This window comes from Gossypium hirsutum, chromosome D10, assembly GCF_007990345.1.
Source record: "Gossypium hirsutum isolate 1008001.06 chromosome D10, Gossypium_hirsutum_v2.1, whole genome shotgun sequence".
Classification (NCBI taxonomy): domain Eukaryota; kingdom Viridiplantae; phylum Streptophyta; class Magnoliopsida; order Malvales; family Malvaceae; genus Gossypium; species Gossypium hirsutum.
Genome location: NC_053446.1, coordinates 11,510,575 through 11,530,276, shown reverse-complemented (window position 1 = coordinate 11,530,276; position 19,702 = coordinate 11,510,575). Strand labels below are relative to the sequence as shown.

Below are 19,702 nucleotides of genomic sequence, written 5' to 3'. Positions count from 1 at the left end.
TGTTTAGTAGTGCTTTAAAAAAATATTTTTGGCTCCAAAAGCACTTTTAGAAGAAAAATTATGCTAAACAAGTTGCTTTTTGTTGAAATTTTTAACTTTTCAGAAGTGTTTTTCCTTTCCCAAAAATAATTTTGGTGCTTAATTACTTTTTCACCCCTCCAATAACATAATACTTTTTATTTTTTTCTTGGTGCTTAATTACAAATGTGTTAAAATCATTAATTAAATATAAAAAATATTTTTTAAAATACTAATTACAAATATTTAATGGTTATATTTAAATATTTAAAATATAATTTATTTATTTTAATTAAATTTTATAAATAATTAATATTTATTGCTTAAAAATATTTAAAATTTATATTTCATATATTAAAATATTAACAAGTTATAATAATTTTTTTATATTCTTACTAAAATATAATAATATTAACTAATTTAAATAATATTTAAATGCATATTTGTTACTTAATAATAACATGTCTAAAATGAACATTTTATTTTTCAAAAGCATTTTTTAATAGCAATACTAGACACTCAAATTTTAAATCAAACTTTTCAAAATTATTTTTCCACTTTAGTTGGTGGAAACCTGATGCAAGCAGTTTGTTTTCTTCTAGTATGAGTTGACTATTTATTATATGTTTCAGGTTTGTTTTTTGTTTTTGTTTTACTGAAATTACCATGAATGATAATTTACTTTCAAAATAACAAGTTACTAGGTTTCAAACATCGAGATCTTCACACTTCATATTTTTCTTCTTTTCTATAAATGTTTAATTTTGAACCATTTTCACCCACTTATGTGTCTTTCGTATTTTTCATTGACCTTTTTCCTTTCAATTGGCATCTAATCAACATATTATACAAAAGCACAGTCTGGCCTTTAAATAAGGTTTTAGGTTTAATAGAATACGTCATCCATTAAAATATTTCAATCCTTTAACAGCATAATTACTTAAATAGCTTTAAATCAGGGTTAAAAAAACACAGATTACTAAAGCAAGACATATACCAATATCCGCTACAGTAGAGATCTGGAAACAAAACTCAAACCATGTCTAACAATGGAGGTGATGGCAAAGTTCCAAACATACGCTTTCAAGGGTTCCTAGTTGCAGGGTAATGGCCTTAACATCTACTCGTCTTCCTCGTCATCACCATCTCCCCCAGCAGCCTTCTTGGCAGCTGCTCTCTGGTTCTTTCTCTTCACTCTTCCAGGGCGGCCACCTCCGAAGGGGCTTGTGAGAGAGAAGTCAATATGTTTTTGAGAGTCAACCCTCACCATGAAAGATGGGATGTTGACCACTTGCCTACCAACCCTATCAAGAAAATAACAAACATCAAGATAGACCAAGCAATTCATGTATGGATATTATGTTCATACATTCTGTTACAACTATTTTATATTTCTACAAATTTCAATAATTTAATAATTCTATTATATAGATTTTAAGTCATTCGTGTCATTTCTTTTGTGTTTTAGTTATTTCTGTCATGCAACGTGTCATGTCTGATATTGGCAACTCTATATCAGGATGCAACATTAAGAGTATCCATAAATTATCTAGTACTCAATTAGCCTATATCTATGAAACTGCTCAAACAAGAAATTGTGTATAGAATATGCAAAGTACCAAGGCAACAAATCACAACATGCAAAACAAAAGCCACATCGGCATATCAGCAATCAGCCAAAGGATTTGTTAGAATACTAGTTGCAAAAGTCAATCACTCAAATTACTCGGAAGAATGCTTTCTGAGTTTATATCCTGTAAACATGCAGCTTCGCTAAACCACAGTGGCACTTGAGCTTATGTTGCTCTAACACTTTATTCCAACACATCTTAGACATGGGTAAATAAAAGTATCCACATCAAGCTCATGCCCATATTCAAAACTAACACCCCAGTCTAAATAACATAGGCTTGAAACAATAAAGGATACTCATAAGATGTGAAAAATCCTAAACATACATCCCAAACAGTTAATGATTTAAGAACACATAATCAAAAGACAGATGGCAAACATGAAAACGTGCATCAATGGAATAAAAAGATGAACTATTTATAGTGAACAGGCACATCACGTGCAGCAAAAGATGACTGGTGCGGTTTCTAGAAACAACCTAACCACCAATATGTAAACACAGTAAAATAAACTCCAGGCTGCTTTATAGCAAGAAGAGTAATGATTACCTAATGTGCCTTTGCCTAATCAACACACGAGCATGGTGAATCGACTTGGCCATCCCAGTCTTGAATACTAGTGTTTGCAAACGACGCTCAAGAAAGTTCTCGACAGTCAAAGCCAAGACGTAATCAAGCTTGTTTTGGCTCTCATCCAAAAGTCCATACCTATTCATCCTACGAAGAAGTGCTTCACCTTCAAAAATACGCCGAGGGTTCTTCTCATCAAGAGTGAGAAGATCCCTAGCAGCATTACGGATACGGCTCAAAGCATACTGAACTCTCCACAACTCCCTCTTACATCGGAGTCCATACTCTCCTACAAGTCTCAACTCTGCATCCAATCGTTCCTTTTCATATGGACGCCTAGGCTTCTTAAAGGTCTTCCCATCTACAACCACACATCAATTTCATCACCATCATCATCAACAACAACAATAATGTGATTCGACTAATTAGTAAGCCAGGGAACAATCATATAACCGCAAATGAGCACAAAACAATCATAACGCTATCTTTTTTTTTTAATCATATCAAGAAAGGCACCAAAACCATTAACCTAAACAAGTATATTTATCAAATAGGATCCGAGAGTACCGAACACTAATCAACCAACTATGCTGTTTTTTAGGTCATATGATCTACAAACTCGGAAACCATACTCTACAACCGTTAAATCCCCACTGGAGACCACTAAGATTCAAGCTTGAAACCTCAAATATGGAAACTTTCTAACTGCTTTTATATCAATTATAATATAATCTTCTCTTTAATTACCAAATAGTAATCTAATAGAATACATCAACAGGTAACAAATAGATCAAATCGGCCAAGAAATAAGAATAAAGCGAAATCCAAGGTAAAGATCATTTCTAACAACCTAAACTACATCAAACACAAAAAAAAACCCCGCTTATTAATAAAAAAGCGAGAACTATAGTATTGTACCAGCTACATACAAAAGTCCATTTCTGAGAACCAAAAAAAAAAATCGAAAAATGGAATAAAATAGGGTAAAACATTAACTTTCATAGTATAAGACAAACTCAGTTGAAACTACAGAATACGAAGAAAAGAAAGCAAAAAATAATGAAGGTGGAGTCGGGAAAAGACAATGGAGTTAGCTTACAATTGCGGTAGAAGCTGACGTGAACCATGTCGGCGCCGGCTTCTCGTCAGAGCCGAGATAGAAACAGAGCGGGTGCAAAAGGAAGAAGCCGAAGTTAAAAAGAAAGAAGAGCCGAAGCGTGATAATTTATATTACGGAAACCCAAAACCCTAAAATTTCCCCATCCTTTTTAGGGCTTTCAACGGGCTCTTTTGGTGAATAGGATTCAATATCTTCTATTTTGGGCCTTTTGTGTTCAACTGTTGAACGACATTAATTATAAATTATAAATTTAATATTAAAATGGACGAAACTCGAATAAGTTCAAAAGTTGTGTTTAGAATCCGAATTTAATACTATAAAATAAAATAAATCAAATTGTAATTAATAATTGTATTCTAATATCTTTAAATAATTAATTAAAATAAAATTTTAATATATGATGAAAAAACTATTTTAGATATATTCTAAGGCTGAAAGTTTACTATTTTATAATGAATATAAATTATAATGTATTACTTCAACTACGTTTATCTAATCAATTATTTTAAATAACAATATAATTATTTCATAATTTATTATAATTTGTGCTAAGAAGCGACAATAACAAATGTCGATTATAATTAAAATCTCATATTACAATAAAAATACTCTTTTTTTTTTTAAAATTCGTATTCATTAATAAACCAATGTGGAAATCTCAAAACAAAGATAAAACAAAGGGAGCGCCTAAACCCAAGTTATTAAGCTTGTCCAATACACCTAATCTTAGCTCCTCATTGTATTATCCAAAGTAAACGATTTTTCAACATTAACAATATTAGCAATATCAAAAGGACAATCAGTACAATTGGTATAGTTCGCTCTCAATAAAGCTCTCGTTGCCAAGACATGAGCAGCCTTATTAGCGTCCCTATGAATCCAACATTACAAATAAGACTGAAATCTAAGGCAATAAAGACACAATCCTTTAGTAACAAACTTGAACCTAAGGCATCTACTTCATCAAGAAGAAAAGCTTATCAGAGTTTTTGACTATCAGTCTCCATTACAATATTATCTAAATACAAAGACTTGAGCTAGGAAAGGACATCCCGTATCGCAAGAATTTCTGACTAAAACTGATCAAGAGTGTTCTTCATGAAAACGAAAATACATCGCACAAAGTCACCTAAACCATTTTGCATAACTATTGTCCATCCCACACATATACTATCAACCAAAATGGCTCCATCAACATTACATATAAGCTTTCCCATATTCGTCCTTGGCCAACAAACATTCCCCGCCTCTATCGACATGTGCATGATAGTTCGAAAGTTGTGAACCAACCTCGCTTCCAACCAAAATTGCATAAATTCATCCACATGTTGCACAAGTTGGCCCTCTATCATAACCTTTTGTTTTCAAACCACCATATTCCTACTATGCCAAATACCCTATAGCATCCCCAAAACACACCTCCTCATGTCATCTTGTTGATTAACCAAAGTCCTATGAACAAGCTTATCAATCGACATAACATTGGTATAAAACAAAGTTCCTACCACATAACAAGTGCGAAAGCACAATGTATAAGTGTTATCCAAATCCTCATGAGCTTGATGACATCTCAGACAAAGAAGATCAATATTCGCCCCACGACTCAAAAGCTTACTAATCAAGGCACAAAACCACACAATAATTTTCATAAAATTATTTAATCTTTGGTGGCAAAACCTTATTCCAAATGGATTGCCAAGGACCATTGACATAAAAATATATAATGTTGGTGAACAAACGGAAAGCCACTCAATAATTCGACTTAACAAAGTAATGGCCATTAAAATTGCCACATAAAAGCATCATTCATTGAGAACCAACTCAAAGGCATACGTAGAATCCGCTCAACATCATACAGTGTAAACAGTCCTTCCACAATATCCTTATCCTACGATTCTCTAGTAAGGAGAAAATCACCATTAACCCAATGAGCAGTAATCACATCCATTAAAAGAAGCAGTGTCGACAAAAAAGTTAACATCATCATTAACCCAAGGATCATGAAAGACACTAATAGTATTTATGTTTCCAATCCACCATATAATGCCTTCAAAAATCACCACTTTAGCCTTATGAATACTCTTCCAATTAAAAGAGGGAGATGCACCCTCCATTGAATTAAGAAACCCACCAATTGGAAAATTTTTAGATTTAAAAATCCTGCACGAAAGAAACTTAGGCAAAGTAAGGAATCTCCATCCTTGCTTAGCAAGTAGCGCTAGACTAAAACAATATAGATTACAGAATCCCATCCTATCAAATTTCTTCGAAACATAAAGCATATCCTAAAACACCCTATGGGCTCTCCTCTGCCCTTTACCAAATCCACACCAAAATGAATTCATCATTTTCAGCAGGTCATCACAAGAATAATGAGGAAGCAAAAAAATACTCATGTTATACATCGAAACAACTTGAGCTACTATTTTAATCATCACATCCTTTCTTGCTCTAGAAACCAACCTATTATTCCAACTCAAAATATGTTTAATCAAGCATTCCTTAATAAAAGAAAAAACTTGCTTTTGTTTTGACCAATTAAAGATAGTAGACCCAAATACTTCCCATGGTTAAGAGGTGCAGCAACTCCAAGAACGATGGAGATGATGTTGGATCTGGTGCCCTGAGTGTACTATATTCATTTGTAAACTTATAATTTTTTCGAAAAAATTAGTTAATAAAACAAATTCATGGATTACATTAGTACACTTTGTATAAATTGTCCCTATATGGTTTTTGCATGCAAAGAAAAATAGAAGTAAATATTAGCTCACTGGTTGTCTAATGTTTAAACTAATACTAAGCGATATTATGTGGTCAAATCGTAATATGGAAAGACAACTTATATCAGTAGGCAAACTTAAATATGTCATTAGTCTAATAAAAAATGAACAAACCGATTGAAAGACTAATATGTTATCTATTAAGTCCAATTGGGAAGATGCTTTGTCTTGAGCATCAAAGCGGATGACTTCTAGAAGATAAAAACATAGATGTGACTGACTGGACTGATAGTACATCAGACATGACTCAAGAAGAATAGATTCTGAATTCATTTATGGATTTATTCACTTATGATGTTCATAGTGTGGCATACCTAACTCCTGAGTGGATGACGAATTATGTATGTGTGACTCGTATATTTTGATGTAAGTAAAAGCTTGAGTTTAAATAGACAAAGGAACTAAATGTTGGTGTGTAAGGTATACGACTTCTGTAGTATGTAGCGTCATTCACAATAGTGGAATTCATAGCCCGGGACATAGGTAAATGATATCCTCTCATTGGCATTACATGGTTGATGAAAAGTAAATGTGGCCATGGGTCGTTCGTCTTTGTGATGAATGACTTGATTACTATTTGAATGACTTGATCAATAATGGCAACTTTCAAAAACTTTCACAGTTTTATAAATTGGTACATGGGCTAGCTAAATCAAAGCTCTCATGACCTCAAATCGATAAAAATTACAAGAAAAGGACTTGATTCATTACCTAATTTTATGGTCAAATAGTCAATGGTTTGAAATTTTTCTTCAACCTTTTTCTTTCTATAGAGGACGACAAAAGAGGAGGAAGATGATATTATTCTCTTTCTTTCCACTTAGCTTGATATTTATAGTTTAATTAATAGTTAACTAACTTAATAAATCATAATTAATTACCATAATCCACCTTTAATTTTATTTAGAGGAGATTTTTCCATTAACTTTTACTTAATAATGGTTTATTAACCATCTTGACCCCTTTGGTTAATTGTTATTTAAGTCCCCAAGCCTTTAACCAATTAAAACTCTATAGCGATTGAACTTTTACAATTTAGTCATGAGCCTTAATTAATTATTTAAGTGACAAAAATGATGGACCAAACATCAATATTCTTTTATATCAAATCCGTAAATATTCATATGTAATACTTACGAACTCGATTTACGAAAATGAGATTCCAAAATCGTCTTTTCTTATACCAATGAAAATCAAGTTGTTATAGTCACACAGCTTGGCATAGAACTTAGACAAGGATTCATTGCCTTGCGCCCTTAGGGTCTCAAACCTTGTAGTTAGCTTCTGAATTTTAGATTGTTGCTTTATAGTATTGGCCCCTTTATGGGAAATTTATTTCAAGCTTCTTTGATGGTAGTACACTTAGAAATATGCTTGAACTTTTGAGAGTCAACTCCAAAAAAAATTGCATTAAGGTCTTTGGAGTTTGCATTTGCTAGTTTTTCTTCATCACTGATGCAAGTTACTTCAAGCTTAAGAGTATTCACACTAGCTACATCAATTGTTGGTGGTTCCCAACTAGTCAAAATTGAACGTTAAGCTATTTCATCCATGGACTTGAGAAAACCCCTTATCATTTCCTTCTAATAAGCATACTTTGTACCATCCAAGATAGGGGCCCTTGAGACTTATGTTCCTCTCATCTCAATAACAAATCAATGACAGGATCTCCATTCAATGTGTTAAGTGCCTAGGTCTAATATGAAATTTGATTTCATTGAATTTGCTTTTTAGATTTTCATTTTGTCACAAGTGGACAAACTTATCAACTATTATAAAAAAGAAATGGACACCAAAGTTTGGTTACACGTTTGAAAACTTTCTACATCTATGAGGTCTTACCTAGAGAATAATCCTTTATAACTCACCAAGTTGCAACCTCACTCCTAAACTCAATCTAGATGACTCTCTCTACTACGACTTTACTTATGAAAGCCTAGTTGTAAACTAATCAACAAGATAGTTTACTTACAATGAATTTGCACTAGAATAAGTCCCTCACTTGAATAGAACAAGTAATCTCTTGATTTCATGCAAATACTAAAACAAGCCTACATTTAAATAAGCATAAAGTGGTATGCTTAATTACTATCCATGTGAATATCTATTTTCTCAAAAATAGCCTTCAATGTGACTAAAATTGTTGAGATTACCTTGATGTAGTCTTTTATGGGAATCAAATCTCCTTAATAGGTAAAGTAAATCATATTGAAAGTCTTCAATATTTCCTTGCTTAACTTGTGTTGTTCCACTCTTTTAGCTCAATAATATGCTATTAAAAATCCTTAAAAATGTCCAATTAAAAGCTGGAACCATTTTGATCAAAACATGTCAACCAATTATAGCAGGATATTGACCTACTAGATGCAAGGTAAGTTGCAACTAAAGTTGCATCTGGGCCTTGTAACTGGAACAGATCTCATTTAGCATTTGAATGAATGTGTTTTTCAATCAAATCATTTTCACACACATACAATCGACATTTTTCTTCTTATGCAAGCATTACATTGTCCAACTTGAATGTACTAAATCTTATGACCAGCCCTTTTCAAGTAGAAGGCCCATTACATTCTAAAGTAACCATACAATTGTGAGTTGGAAGAAGAGTGAGTTTGGATGGGCGATGCTTTTACCTGCGGTTAGTGTAAAAACAGCGGTAGCAGTGAGATTAGATACTGTAGTGATACTGTAGCATGAGACAAAAAGTAAGCTAAACGCACCGCACCGCACCCAATCGCCCATCCAAACCCACCAAAAGAAAAGTAGGAGTCTTGAGCCTCCATCATCCTACCAGGGCAGAGATCAACTCTAGGACTAACAAAAACTTGTCGATTGGAGTAAGATTATATAAACATGCATCTTATAAGCGTGGAATTATTAATGGGTTTGGCTTCTTAAATTTCATGGTTTTTTAGGCATCGTAACATTTGTAGATGATTCTAAGGTTTAAGTAGGAGAGATTTAAGTTGGTATGAAAATAAAGAAATGGGAGAGATATTTATACAAAGAGAGTGAAGGTCGCCCAATTAATTTGGGTAATTTTCAAAAATAGATAACCTTACCACTCATGGCTGATTGGGTGTGGAGGTTAGTAATATAAGTCCATTTCGTACCTTGACAAGCACGAAATTCGTTGTTTTTTAGTGGATACACTAAAGAATATTTTTTCCCAATAAAAGGGTATGATACATAGGAAAGCCAATAATTTCTATAAAGAAAAGCAGCCAACAAGGTTGACATTAACAAACAAAAGCATTAAATTTTGGGATAATCAGATATTGACTGTAACCCATCTTAAATGTGTCAAGTGGCACTATATGGCTTTAACACTTACCCACCCTTGCTTTTCCTTGTTTAGTAAATTTGCATAAGTACCCTTTGTTTCCATACATAATTTCTAAATTTAATTATATGCACATTCGTGTTTTTTATTTGCATGATATAATAATTAACATTACAACAAGGTAATAAATTTATGTATTTATGTATATTGACTGAAACGTAACATTATCTAACTAATTATGCAATTGAATACGTGGTAAAATTGTGTTTGAAGAGATAAAAATTCATCCAATCAAAATCCTAAAGCTTATTTATAGGTAATAAATTAGATTGTCTGAAAAGTAGAGATATATTTATCTTCCAACGTTTTCAACAATTCCACCAGTTGAATTAGGATTTGCTCCTCAACTCTATCGTGTCTCATGAAGGTTATAGGATAGGAATACCAGCGTATTTGATAAAATTTTCAAACAAGTCTTTGATGGCTCTTAATTTTTGCTCACAAAAAATTGTCATTTGTGCTCATGAAGTCACTCATAAAATAATTTTAATATTATTAATAACCAAATTTAAAAAATAAAAAAAATCCTAAATTTAGGATAAACACAGACATATTTGATTTGGCTTGTTCGTGTAAGTCTAAAGTTTTTAATTTGGTAAGATTCGTGCAAGTTTAATGAATAAAACTCTCTTCTTCTCCTTTTTTCATATGTTTTAATATTATAATATTTTTTCCTAATTTTTAAAAATTTGGCTTTGTTTTTCCAACAGACTGATTTTAGTCTCACCCTTTTTCTTTAATGTTTTGTAGTTGAAGATTTTGGTTGAATGTATTTTATTTTTAATTAAATAATGTGGAATATTACATATAAAGCACAAAAATAAAAACAATCTCATCATTTTTAAGCGGAGTTAAAAACGAAGACTGAAAAAGAACAAAATAGAAGACCAATTTTTCTATTTTATAAAATTTTTATATTTTAAAATTATTTTCCAACATAACATGCAAACAAAATAGTCACATTAATTATTGCCATGTGAACTACTATATTAATATCTCGTGTAATTTTGTTCAATTTAAAAAGGTACAAGGATAGATTTTGAAGAAGGAGATTAGTTTTTCCTTTTTGACGTATAATATTACAAAAATACATATCTCTTTGATATTGTGAATCTTATTAATATGGATAAAGAAATTAGTTTTTCCTTTTTCCTTTTAATCAAATGCCAGATTTATATAATTAGCTTAGATAAGAAAAACAATCAAGCTAATATCCATTAACCGTAGTATAAGTTAGTGGGAAAATGATGACAGCATTAACATAACTTTATCAAAATGGTTTTATTGCTAATATAGCCTTAGTTTAATTGTCACTTAAGGCACTTGTCAATTTAAATATTAATTTCCTTTCTTTCTAGTCACCAATCAATTTAGTCTCTATGTTATTTTTTATTAATTGATTTAATTCAATAACACCTAATTATTTGACTCATAATTATATACTAACTCAATTTAACTAATTCGGTCTAAAATCGAATTTTATGACTCCATTGAAAATCGAGTCGTTACAAGTTTGTTAAGTATGTAGGTTTAGATTATATTCTGAATAGATAGATGAAAATTGTTATGCGTTTGGAAATATTACATGTACAGTTATGCTGTGAGATGAGTTCTATAAGGTGCTTGAATGGTTTGGATTTGTATTAATGTCGATATTATGTTGTTAATGGTTGATTTGTGCCGAATCATTAATGATGTGTTATGCATGACTATCTAGCCCTATTAAACTATACTAGATTGAGTCTGGATATAGTTGACATGCTATAGGATGTGTTGTATATCGGTGAGAGTTTTATTTTGGCACTTGTGTGCAATTTATTAGGCGCACGTGTACTTGTATGCACATTCTGGAGTGTTAGGGGTATATGTGTTCACACATATAGAGCCTTTGTGCTCATTGACGCTTGTGCGCAGAATGTTGTGGAGTAGTAGAGATTCCGCCCCTATGCCCTTCATTGTGTCAATATGTGGTTAATAGGGCTTCTAATTAATATAACATAAGAGTTAATATGGAACCAAAATGGTTACTTAATGGTTTACGGATGTGACTGCTATGGAAATTTGGGAAATTGTTTATTATTGATTATGACGATATGACATGATCGTGCTTAAGTGAATGGAAAAATGAGAGCGTATACTTGTATATGCAGTAATGATTTATATTTACGTAGGAATCTTTACTTGATAATCTTATGTTAAAAAATTTCGATTTTGTTAGCACCATTGAGTTTCATTACTCAGCATACAATTTGTTTGTTATTGTGCACAGGTTTGAAGCTTTGTCCAAAGTTTATTTGGGTGTCTATAGCATTCAAGAAGATCTCAGAATTCAGCTTCATTTGATTTGTAACAATTATTTATGTTAGAGTAGTAAATGGCATGTACCCAAGTGTCTAAGATGCTTTTTATTCTAGTACTTAGTGACTTTGGTTATTAATGTGGTTATTGGGCATTTTAGTATTACTTTGACACTTATTTGGTCATTCAATTAACTTTTGATGGATTTTGATTTATAAAATACAAGATGGCATGCAAGGTTGTTAGTTAATAATTTATTTGTCATATGATATTTTGATGCATTAAGTTATTTGTTATGAAATTTTGAGTTGGTTTTAGTATGCGTAAGTTGTGTATAAAAGTTTGGTTGCATGCTAGACTTCTTTTAGTACTTTTTAGAAGTCTAATTGCATGCCAAATTTTGTATATTTGCGCTAATATATTGAGATGCTAGACATCAAAAATATTTTTAGCAACTTGGTACACTTTTGGGTAGGTCTTGAGATATGACATGTTTGTCTTGAGACATTGAGCACTTTATCTCAAGGCACAAAACATAGAATCTAAATTAAGAGAAAGTAGGTCTAAGGTCTCGAGATAAGCAGTCTTGTCTCAAGACAATCTACAAATTGTCTACTGAAAGTTTGAATTAGTTACATGTATGAGGTTTAGATTGCGTATCATTAATAGAAGAATGCACATTGTAATGTCATAATGTTATAATAATTATTATACATTTACAATTTAATTATATAACAATTGATATATTATATGTTCTTAAAAGTGTACATATATTATTTTTATAATATAATATGTACTAAAGATAATTATGTCACATTACAAAATAAATTCATATTGTAATATTTATTTTAATTATATAAATATTAGTTAATTTTTTGTTTAAAATAATTTATTTAATTGAGTTGATCAAATAATAAAAGGGATAATCACAAATCTAGCAATTTTGATGATTCTATCCCATTGTTCAGTTAAGTTTACACATACAAAAGAATCATATTTAAGAGAATAAAATGTTAAATAGTAATATTTTTCTGATAAAAATTATTATTTAAACATATTTAAATTTATTATGTTTATTATTAAAATATTTATATGTTCTGTATTAGTTTGTGTAAATTTTAATCAAGGTTAAAGGTTAATCTTGATGCCTAAAGCATAGGTTTATTTGTTAAGAGTTTTGTGATGTTGGATGTAAAATTTAAATATTTTGGAGGACCCGAACCTGCAATCTTGGGACACATGATCAAGGATTGCAGTGCGTTCGGGAAAATTGGTGTACATATATCTCACCTGAAAATGCTATAACTGTTCTTACGACCATTCCGAACTATTTTCTACAAACATCAATGATTCCTGTTGGGGGTGTGTAAAAAGATAGCTATGAATTTTATTTAGTTGATTGGAACTCTTGATGGTGGAGGAGTCGGCTTGAGAAGACGAGCGTTTTTTTGACCCAACGGATATTAGGCGAAAATCCTAAGGGAGAAATAGGAAGTAAAGGAGGCGTTGCTGGTTCGTGTTGAGAGAGTAAATTGTTGTTTCATTTGGCGCTCGCTTTCTAAGGTATGGGCTGATATTCGTGAGTCGTGAGCACACTTGTTGGTCTATCGGAGTCGGTTAGATGTGGCTTGTGGATAGATCTTCCGATAAATTATGCCCACGTGGTACCATTGAAGAGATGAAGGTTATAAACATGACAAATGCCCAAGGCTGATTTGGAGAATGTCCTCCCATAAATTAAATACCATGAATGCCCCGACTGAAGCACTGCTTCGGGGAAATTCTTTTCTGCAGATAAGCGATTGGGATCTGCTGAGTCAATCTTGGCAGCAAATTTGGAGATAAAAATCGCCTGAAAAGGCGCGGCAATTCATGTGGTTAGCCTTGCGGGGGGGAAATCCTTACTAATGGGGAGTGTTACAGAAGATATTTATCTGATAGTGAAATTTGTTGGTCTGGGCAACACTTGTTGTGAAACAGTTCATGCCTTAAGGGACTGATTTGGCTAAGGAAACTTGGTCGCTAAATAGTCCCTCATGATCGACTGTCCAGGCTCTTTCTCTACCATTACAGCCTTGGATATTGGAGAATATTACAGGTACCTTCTTGTCGAGTTTTCAGTGTGTGCCGTGGGAAACGATGTTTGGGATTGTGGCTTGGAAATTATGGAAACAAAGGAGCCTCTAATCTGATTGAACGGGTGCATTTCTCGGCTTTTCAGCTTGTTAGACAGTATTAAAGCTGGGCGAAATACTACAAGGCATCTGATGGTATTATACGGGGAAGTCCATAGAGAGAAGCCAAAGGAGGGGATAGAGTGTGTCACTAATGACCGTTGAAACCGTTGTTAAATATAAATTTTCTATGTTGTAATTGAATTATAAAGTAGTATAGAGAAGTAGAATCGATTCCAGAAGGATTTGGACTCCTAACAACGTTTTTATGTGATCATATTTTAAAGTTGTGGTAACTGTCATGCCCATGACTCGTTGCGTCCCGAACTGGAAAAAAATAAAAAAAAGGAGATTTTAGTTGATAAAAAAATATAAAAATTAATAGAATGAAATAATAACAGAACGATAATTGAAAAATAAAATTTAATAATTGAAATTAATTTGGCAAATCAAATATGCAAATTCTTAGCCTCAATCTCGGTACGTTCCGAACTCGAATCGATCCTTGAAAGTAGATTTTTCCTTCCAAACAATAAATTGATTATAGCGATCAAGGACGCTTCAACCGTAACTCTTCCTTGTATAATTGGTTTCAGTACGACCTGCAAACCAACCCTTAAAGGTTATTTAACCACGTAACATGCGTCCACAATTTAAGATCTCGACAGTCTTATAATCTAGAAGAGCCCAACTCGAATTAACGGTCTCAACCGCGTGAGTAGTTTAAATTCGATTTCTATCTCCCTTGACGGAATCCAATTAGCCTTTTCTAATTGGACATGCCAATTTGTCCGTGGGAACTCAAATACGGCAGACGACTGACTCGCTTTCCTAATTGTACGCCAAAACAATTCCCTCTCAACGTGCACTTTGAGCTAAAATTGGATTAACTTTGAGGGAAGAATGTGACTATCCTATATTCCGGAGAGATAATGAATATCATTTTGGAAGGTTTTAGTACGGATTCATTTCTCACGATTCTCAATCGGAGCGATGACCGGTCTAAAACTAAATGGGGATTAGTTGAGCATGAGATTAATCATGCTTTGTTGGGTTAAAAAAATGAATTTTAATGTAATGATGATAGGTGAACAAAGGAGGAGAATTTAAAAGCAATTGCACCAAAATAAGGAAAAAAAAAATAGCAGAATGATTGACAAGCTAGAGATGTAAGAAATGAAAAATTGTTTTGAATTCGAGTCTCAAATCTTTCCTCCCAACCTAAAATTACAAGCTTTTTATACACTCTCAAAAGCTAATTTAGCATGATTTCCTCCTAAAATTATGTTTTAATCAGATATTTTTCTAATTATAAGATTTGATAAAATCTAAATCTAATGATTTTATCATCCATCAATTCTGCAACTTTTCAAGTTGGCTCTTTTTCTTACTTTTGTTTCAATTTAGCCCAATTTGCTTATTTTTTGAACTTCAACATCCCAATTACATCCTGATAAAACTTAAACAAGAAATCAAAAACTTAATAACATTCTATTCAAAATTAATTTGTTATCAGCCACCAAAGAGTTGGATGACAGTCTAAGGAACTGGGTGATCGGTTTTGGAAAGAATATCCAGAAAGTCTCATTACTCCATGCAGAGCTGCAAGCGATCTTAGTAATAATTGATTAATTCTTTTTAGAAAACAAACCCAACAAAAGAGTATATTGTATAAATAATTAATATTAATCTACTGGAATTAATATTTCAAAATTTGAATTTAAATTTCAAAAACTATTTAAAAATATAACATAATCATTTTTCAAATCTATAAATTTGATAGAAATTTGTTTAGTTATGAATATAAAATCCTTAAAATATTTTTGGATTTGATAAATTCATATTTTTATATTTTTCTAATATATGTTATATTGAGTCTCAACTAGTTTCCACTTCACTCTTACCATTTACATAATAATTGAAATCTAAATCCAAAATTTCCCACACAGAACATTAATGAAATCTTAGGGTTCAAGAGTAAGATAAAAGAAAATTCAATTTTTCTTCCAAAAAAGAAGTTTTATACATACTCATACCCTCAACTTTTTTATTTGGAAAGGAGAAATGATTGAATGATTGAATTTAAAAAAAATGACAAAAATTCATCAAAGTAACTACATCTTACATTTACACCACACCAAAGACGTAAATTTAACTTGTTTAAGTTAATAAGCCTTTAATTCTTCACCTGCCTTCATTGTTCCCTAACTCTGTATTATTATCAAATAAACATTCAATAACGAGTATGAAGAAAGAGAAAGAGAAAGAAAAATTGATAACCAGCCGAAAGGTCTAAATTTCTGACTATATCCCAACCCCAAATCCCAGCCTCACCTAAAATCACACAACTCACCTTTCCCTACCAAACGGACTAGTACTTATTTCATGCACTTTCCTGCCTAAATTTTTCTCCATTGACTAGAAGTTAACTCATCACAATTCCAAAAACAACTCAGAAGCATATGTACTTGCTTTCAGAGCTGAATGAAACATGCAAGGAGAAGGAACTATTACCAAGTCATCAGAAGATTGCTGCTTGCTATATCGATCCCAAATGACCTTGAGACGACCCAGGAGGTTTGATGCAGCCATCCATGAACCTACAGCAAAATCCAAAACAATCTATACAATTGCATCTCCAGACAGACCAAAGCCCCCACACCAGGTGGCTTCCTCTTTGCTTGAAACTCCAGAAAGATCTTCACCTTTGGCCTTGACTTTTCCATTTACAAGTACATCATAAGTAGCGTCATCAGGTACAAGACCTCTATCAAGCATTTCATTATGTAATCTCAAAGCCTCTTCTAGATTCCCGTACCTAAAGTTTCCAGCAATCAAAGCATTATATATAAGAACGTTAGGAGTAATGCCCTTTCTATCCGTCTCTTCTAAAACCTTGTAAGCATTCTCAAGATGTCCTTTACTACAAAGACCATTTAACAGAACAGTATAGGTAACCATATCAGGCACAATCCCCTTGGACAGCATCTCTGAATAAAGATTAGATGCAAGGTGTAATTTACTCTCTCTCAAAAATCCATCCATTAGTGTGGTGTATACTTGTATATCACAAGGAACTCCCTCCTTTATCATTTTCTTGTGCAAGTCATTAGCTGCTTCCATATTATTTACATTCCTAAACCCACGAATCAGGCTGTTGTAAACAAATTCATTTGGAGATAACCCAACTTGTTGGAGTTCGGAAAAAAGTTCACATGCTCTGACCATGTCTTGCTTCTTGCAGAACCCTTCAATGAGAGCACTGAATGCAGTAACATCCAATTGCAAACCTTTTCTTTTCATCTCATGATGCATTTTCAGAGCAAGATCCATGTTATTGCTTTTGCAAAATCCATTCACCAAGGTAGTGTACGTTACAACATTAGGTGAAATTCCATTTTCATGCATTTCTTTATAAACTCCCATGGCAGAGTTCATGGCACCCTCCTTCACATATCCATTAATGATGCTATTGTATGTCATACATGTAGCGACAAAACCCCCTTCAACAAACACCTTCAACATATCCCTAGTCTCAGATGTACGACCAACTCTGCTCAAACCATTAATCATTATGTTGAATGTGTAGTCTGAGGGGACAATATGCACACCTATCATTTCATCAAAAATGTCTAAGGCCCGTTCAGCATCACCTTTTCTGAAATGCCCATCAATTAATGTTGAATATGTGATGGCATTAGGTTTAAGGCCCTGTTCAAGCATCTTTGAAAATACAGTATGTGCCATATCCATATTCCCCGCTCTACAGTAGACAAGAATCATGTTATTATAAGAAACATTACTAGGTACCTGACCATTAGCCACCATTCTCTGCCATAAACTGCAAGCTTCTTTCACTTTACCATCCTTAGAGAAATGATTTAAGAAAATATTATATGTAAAAACATTGGCAATGCCAGACTCAACTGCCTCGTCAAACAAATTAGATGCCTCATTCAGTGAGGAAGCTTCTAAGAATCCACGAATCAAGGAATTCACATTAAAAACAGTAGGTTGAATATCCATGATTTTCATTTCTTCATAAAGTTCATACGCCTTTTTAACATTCTGATTCTTACAACACCCTTCAATCAAAACTGCATACGTAACCTGGTTAGGCGCAAGCCCATCCTCCTTAATCTTGTTATACAAATTCAAAGCCTGATCAATATCACCTTGCTTGCAGTATCCCTTCATTAAACTAGTCGCAACCACCAAATTCAACTGCTTCCCAGAACTCAACATCTCATCCTTGAGCCTCAATGCCTCTGCCAAATTTCCCTGTTTCACAAAAGCCCCAGTAACAATTGTAAATGTACCTTCAGAAGGAACCCATCCCCTATCCTTCATTTCCCCCAATAACTCGCCAGCCAAATTCAGATCAGGTTTCCGACAAGCAGCCTGAATCGCAATACTATAAACTGCAGCATCAAGTTCTATCCCTTGAGCCTTGGCCTCCCTGAAAAACTTCTCAGCTTCCAAAGGCTTCTCTTCTTTCAAGAAAGCACGCATCATCAAATAAACTGTAAAACAATCACCTGCAACTCCAATGGAAACCATCTTCTCATACAACTCCCTGGCTTTATCCATCAAATTCCTCCTAACCAATGCTGTTAAAAGAATATTCGTAAAGGGAACCCAAGGAACTACATTGCGCTCAATCATTCCATTAAAACAATCCACGGCATCATCGATCCTATTGAATCTAACATAACCATTCAACAAGTAATTAAAAGCTCGGGAATTCAACTCAAAATCAAACCTTTTTGTGGTATCAATCAAGTGATCTAAGAAAGCAAGTGGGGCAGGCCCTGAATGGTCTGAACCAAATTTATCATTGAGAAAATATTGAACATGTTTATAGGTCTGGGAGGATCTTACCAAAATGTGAAGCAGAACACAAAAGGCATCGATGCTTTGGACAAAATCCCGTTTCTTTTTGATGGAACGGTAGTACTTCAAAGCCGATGGGGGATCGTCTTTGTGGCTGAGAAGAGTGTTTATGACATGTGTTTGGGTCAAGCTGGCGTCTTGTGTGGAGAATGATGTCAGGTGGGGTTCATTGGAACTGGAAATGGGGCAATCGGAATCTGAGAAGGGTTTTCTGGTAAAGCGCGAATCAGAGGGGATTTTCTCAGGAGAAGTTGGTGGTTGAGGCGTAGAGCAAAGGCATTTGGGGCTTGGGAAACAACGGAGAAAAATAGGTGGAATGGATGGAGGATTTCTAAATGGAGACTTCATCTTGCTCAGCTGAATGTCGAAACCTTAAGCCCTAATTTCGAATGGGCAAGGCAATTTGAAATAATTGAATATGATGCATAATAAAATATGTTACATCATGAAAAATTATATTATATTCTGGAAAAAATAAATTTCATCACTGATGGAATATTCAGATAATTACATATTGTGTGCCATGTGCACCTCATACTGACATACATATTTTAGTTTTTAACAGTAAAAATAAATAATGACATGCTTACTTTTTGATTTAACCTATATAAATTAATTTACCCATTTTTTTAATTAAAAATAATAAAATATAATTTAACTTTTGATACAAAGACTTCCATATAAATTTACTATAAAATATATTTAAGACTTCCATAATAAATTTACTATAAAATATATTTATGTATTAAATTCAAGTAAAACGAATAAACGAATTATTAGTGTAAAAATAACCTAAAGAACTTTAACTTTACATGGTTCAATTTTCAAATAATCTAACTCTGAAATTATTTAATAAAACCCATGATAACTCA

General features: G+C 32.9%; 2 protein-coding genes across 3 annotated transcripts; both read right to left on the bottom strand.

Annotated features, from left to right (window-relative positions):
- Positions 1 to 903: 903 nt before the first annotated feature.
- LOC107914254 (40S ribosomal protein S9-2) lies at positions 904 to 3,518 on the bottom strand. The gene is made up of 3 exons (XM_016843115.2): positions 3,319 to 3,518; positions 2,199 to 2,580; positions 904 to 1,322 (listed from the first exon to the last, which is right to left on the bottom strand). The coding sequence occupies exons 1-3, from the start codon at positions 3,344 to 3,346 to the stop codon at positions 1,139 to 1,141; spliced, it is 594 nt and encodes a 197-aa protein (XP_016698604.2). The 5' UTR covers positions 3,347 to 3,518; the 3' UTR covers positions 904 to 1,138.
- A 9,430-nt stretch (positions 3,519 to 12,948) lies between these two features.
- On the bottom strand, positions 12,949 to 19,258 carry LOC107914253 (pentatricopeptide repeat-containing protein At3g54980, mitochondrial). Of its 2 annotated transcripts, none has more exons than XM_016843114.2 (2): positions 16,452 to 19,258; positions 12,949 to 14,539 (listed from the first exon to the last, which is right to left on the bottom strand). In XM_016843114.2, the coding sequence occupies exon 1, from the start codon at positions 19,176 to 19,178 to the stop codon at positions 16,560 to 16,562; it is 2,619 nt and encodes an 872-aa protein (XP_016698603.2). In that variant the 5' UTR covers positions 19,179 to 19,258; the 3' UTR covers positions 12,949 to 14,539; positions 16,452 to 16,559. The 2 variants fall into 2 exon arrangements, with proteins under 2 accessions (XP_016698603.2, XP_016698602.2); XM_016843113.2 differs by lacking the exon at positions 12,949 to 14,539 and adding an exon at positions 15,992 to 16,147.
- Positions 19,259 to 19,702: the final 444 nt, after the last annotated feature.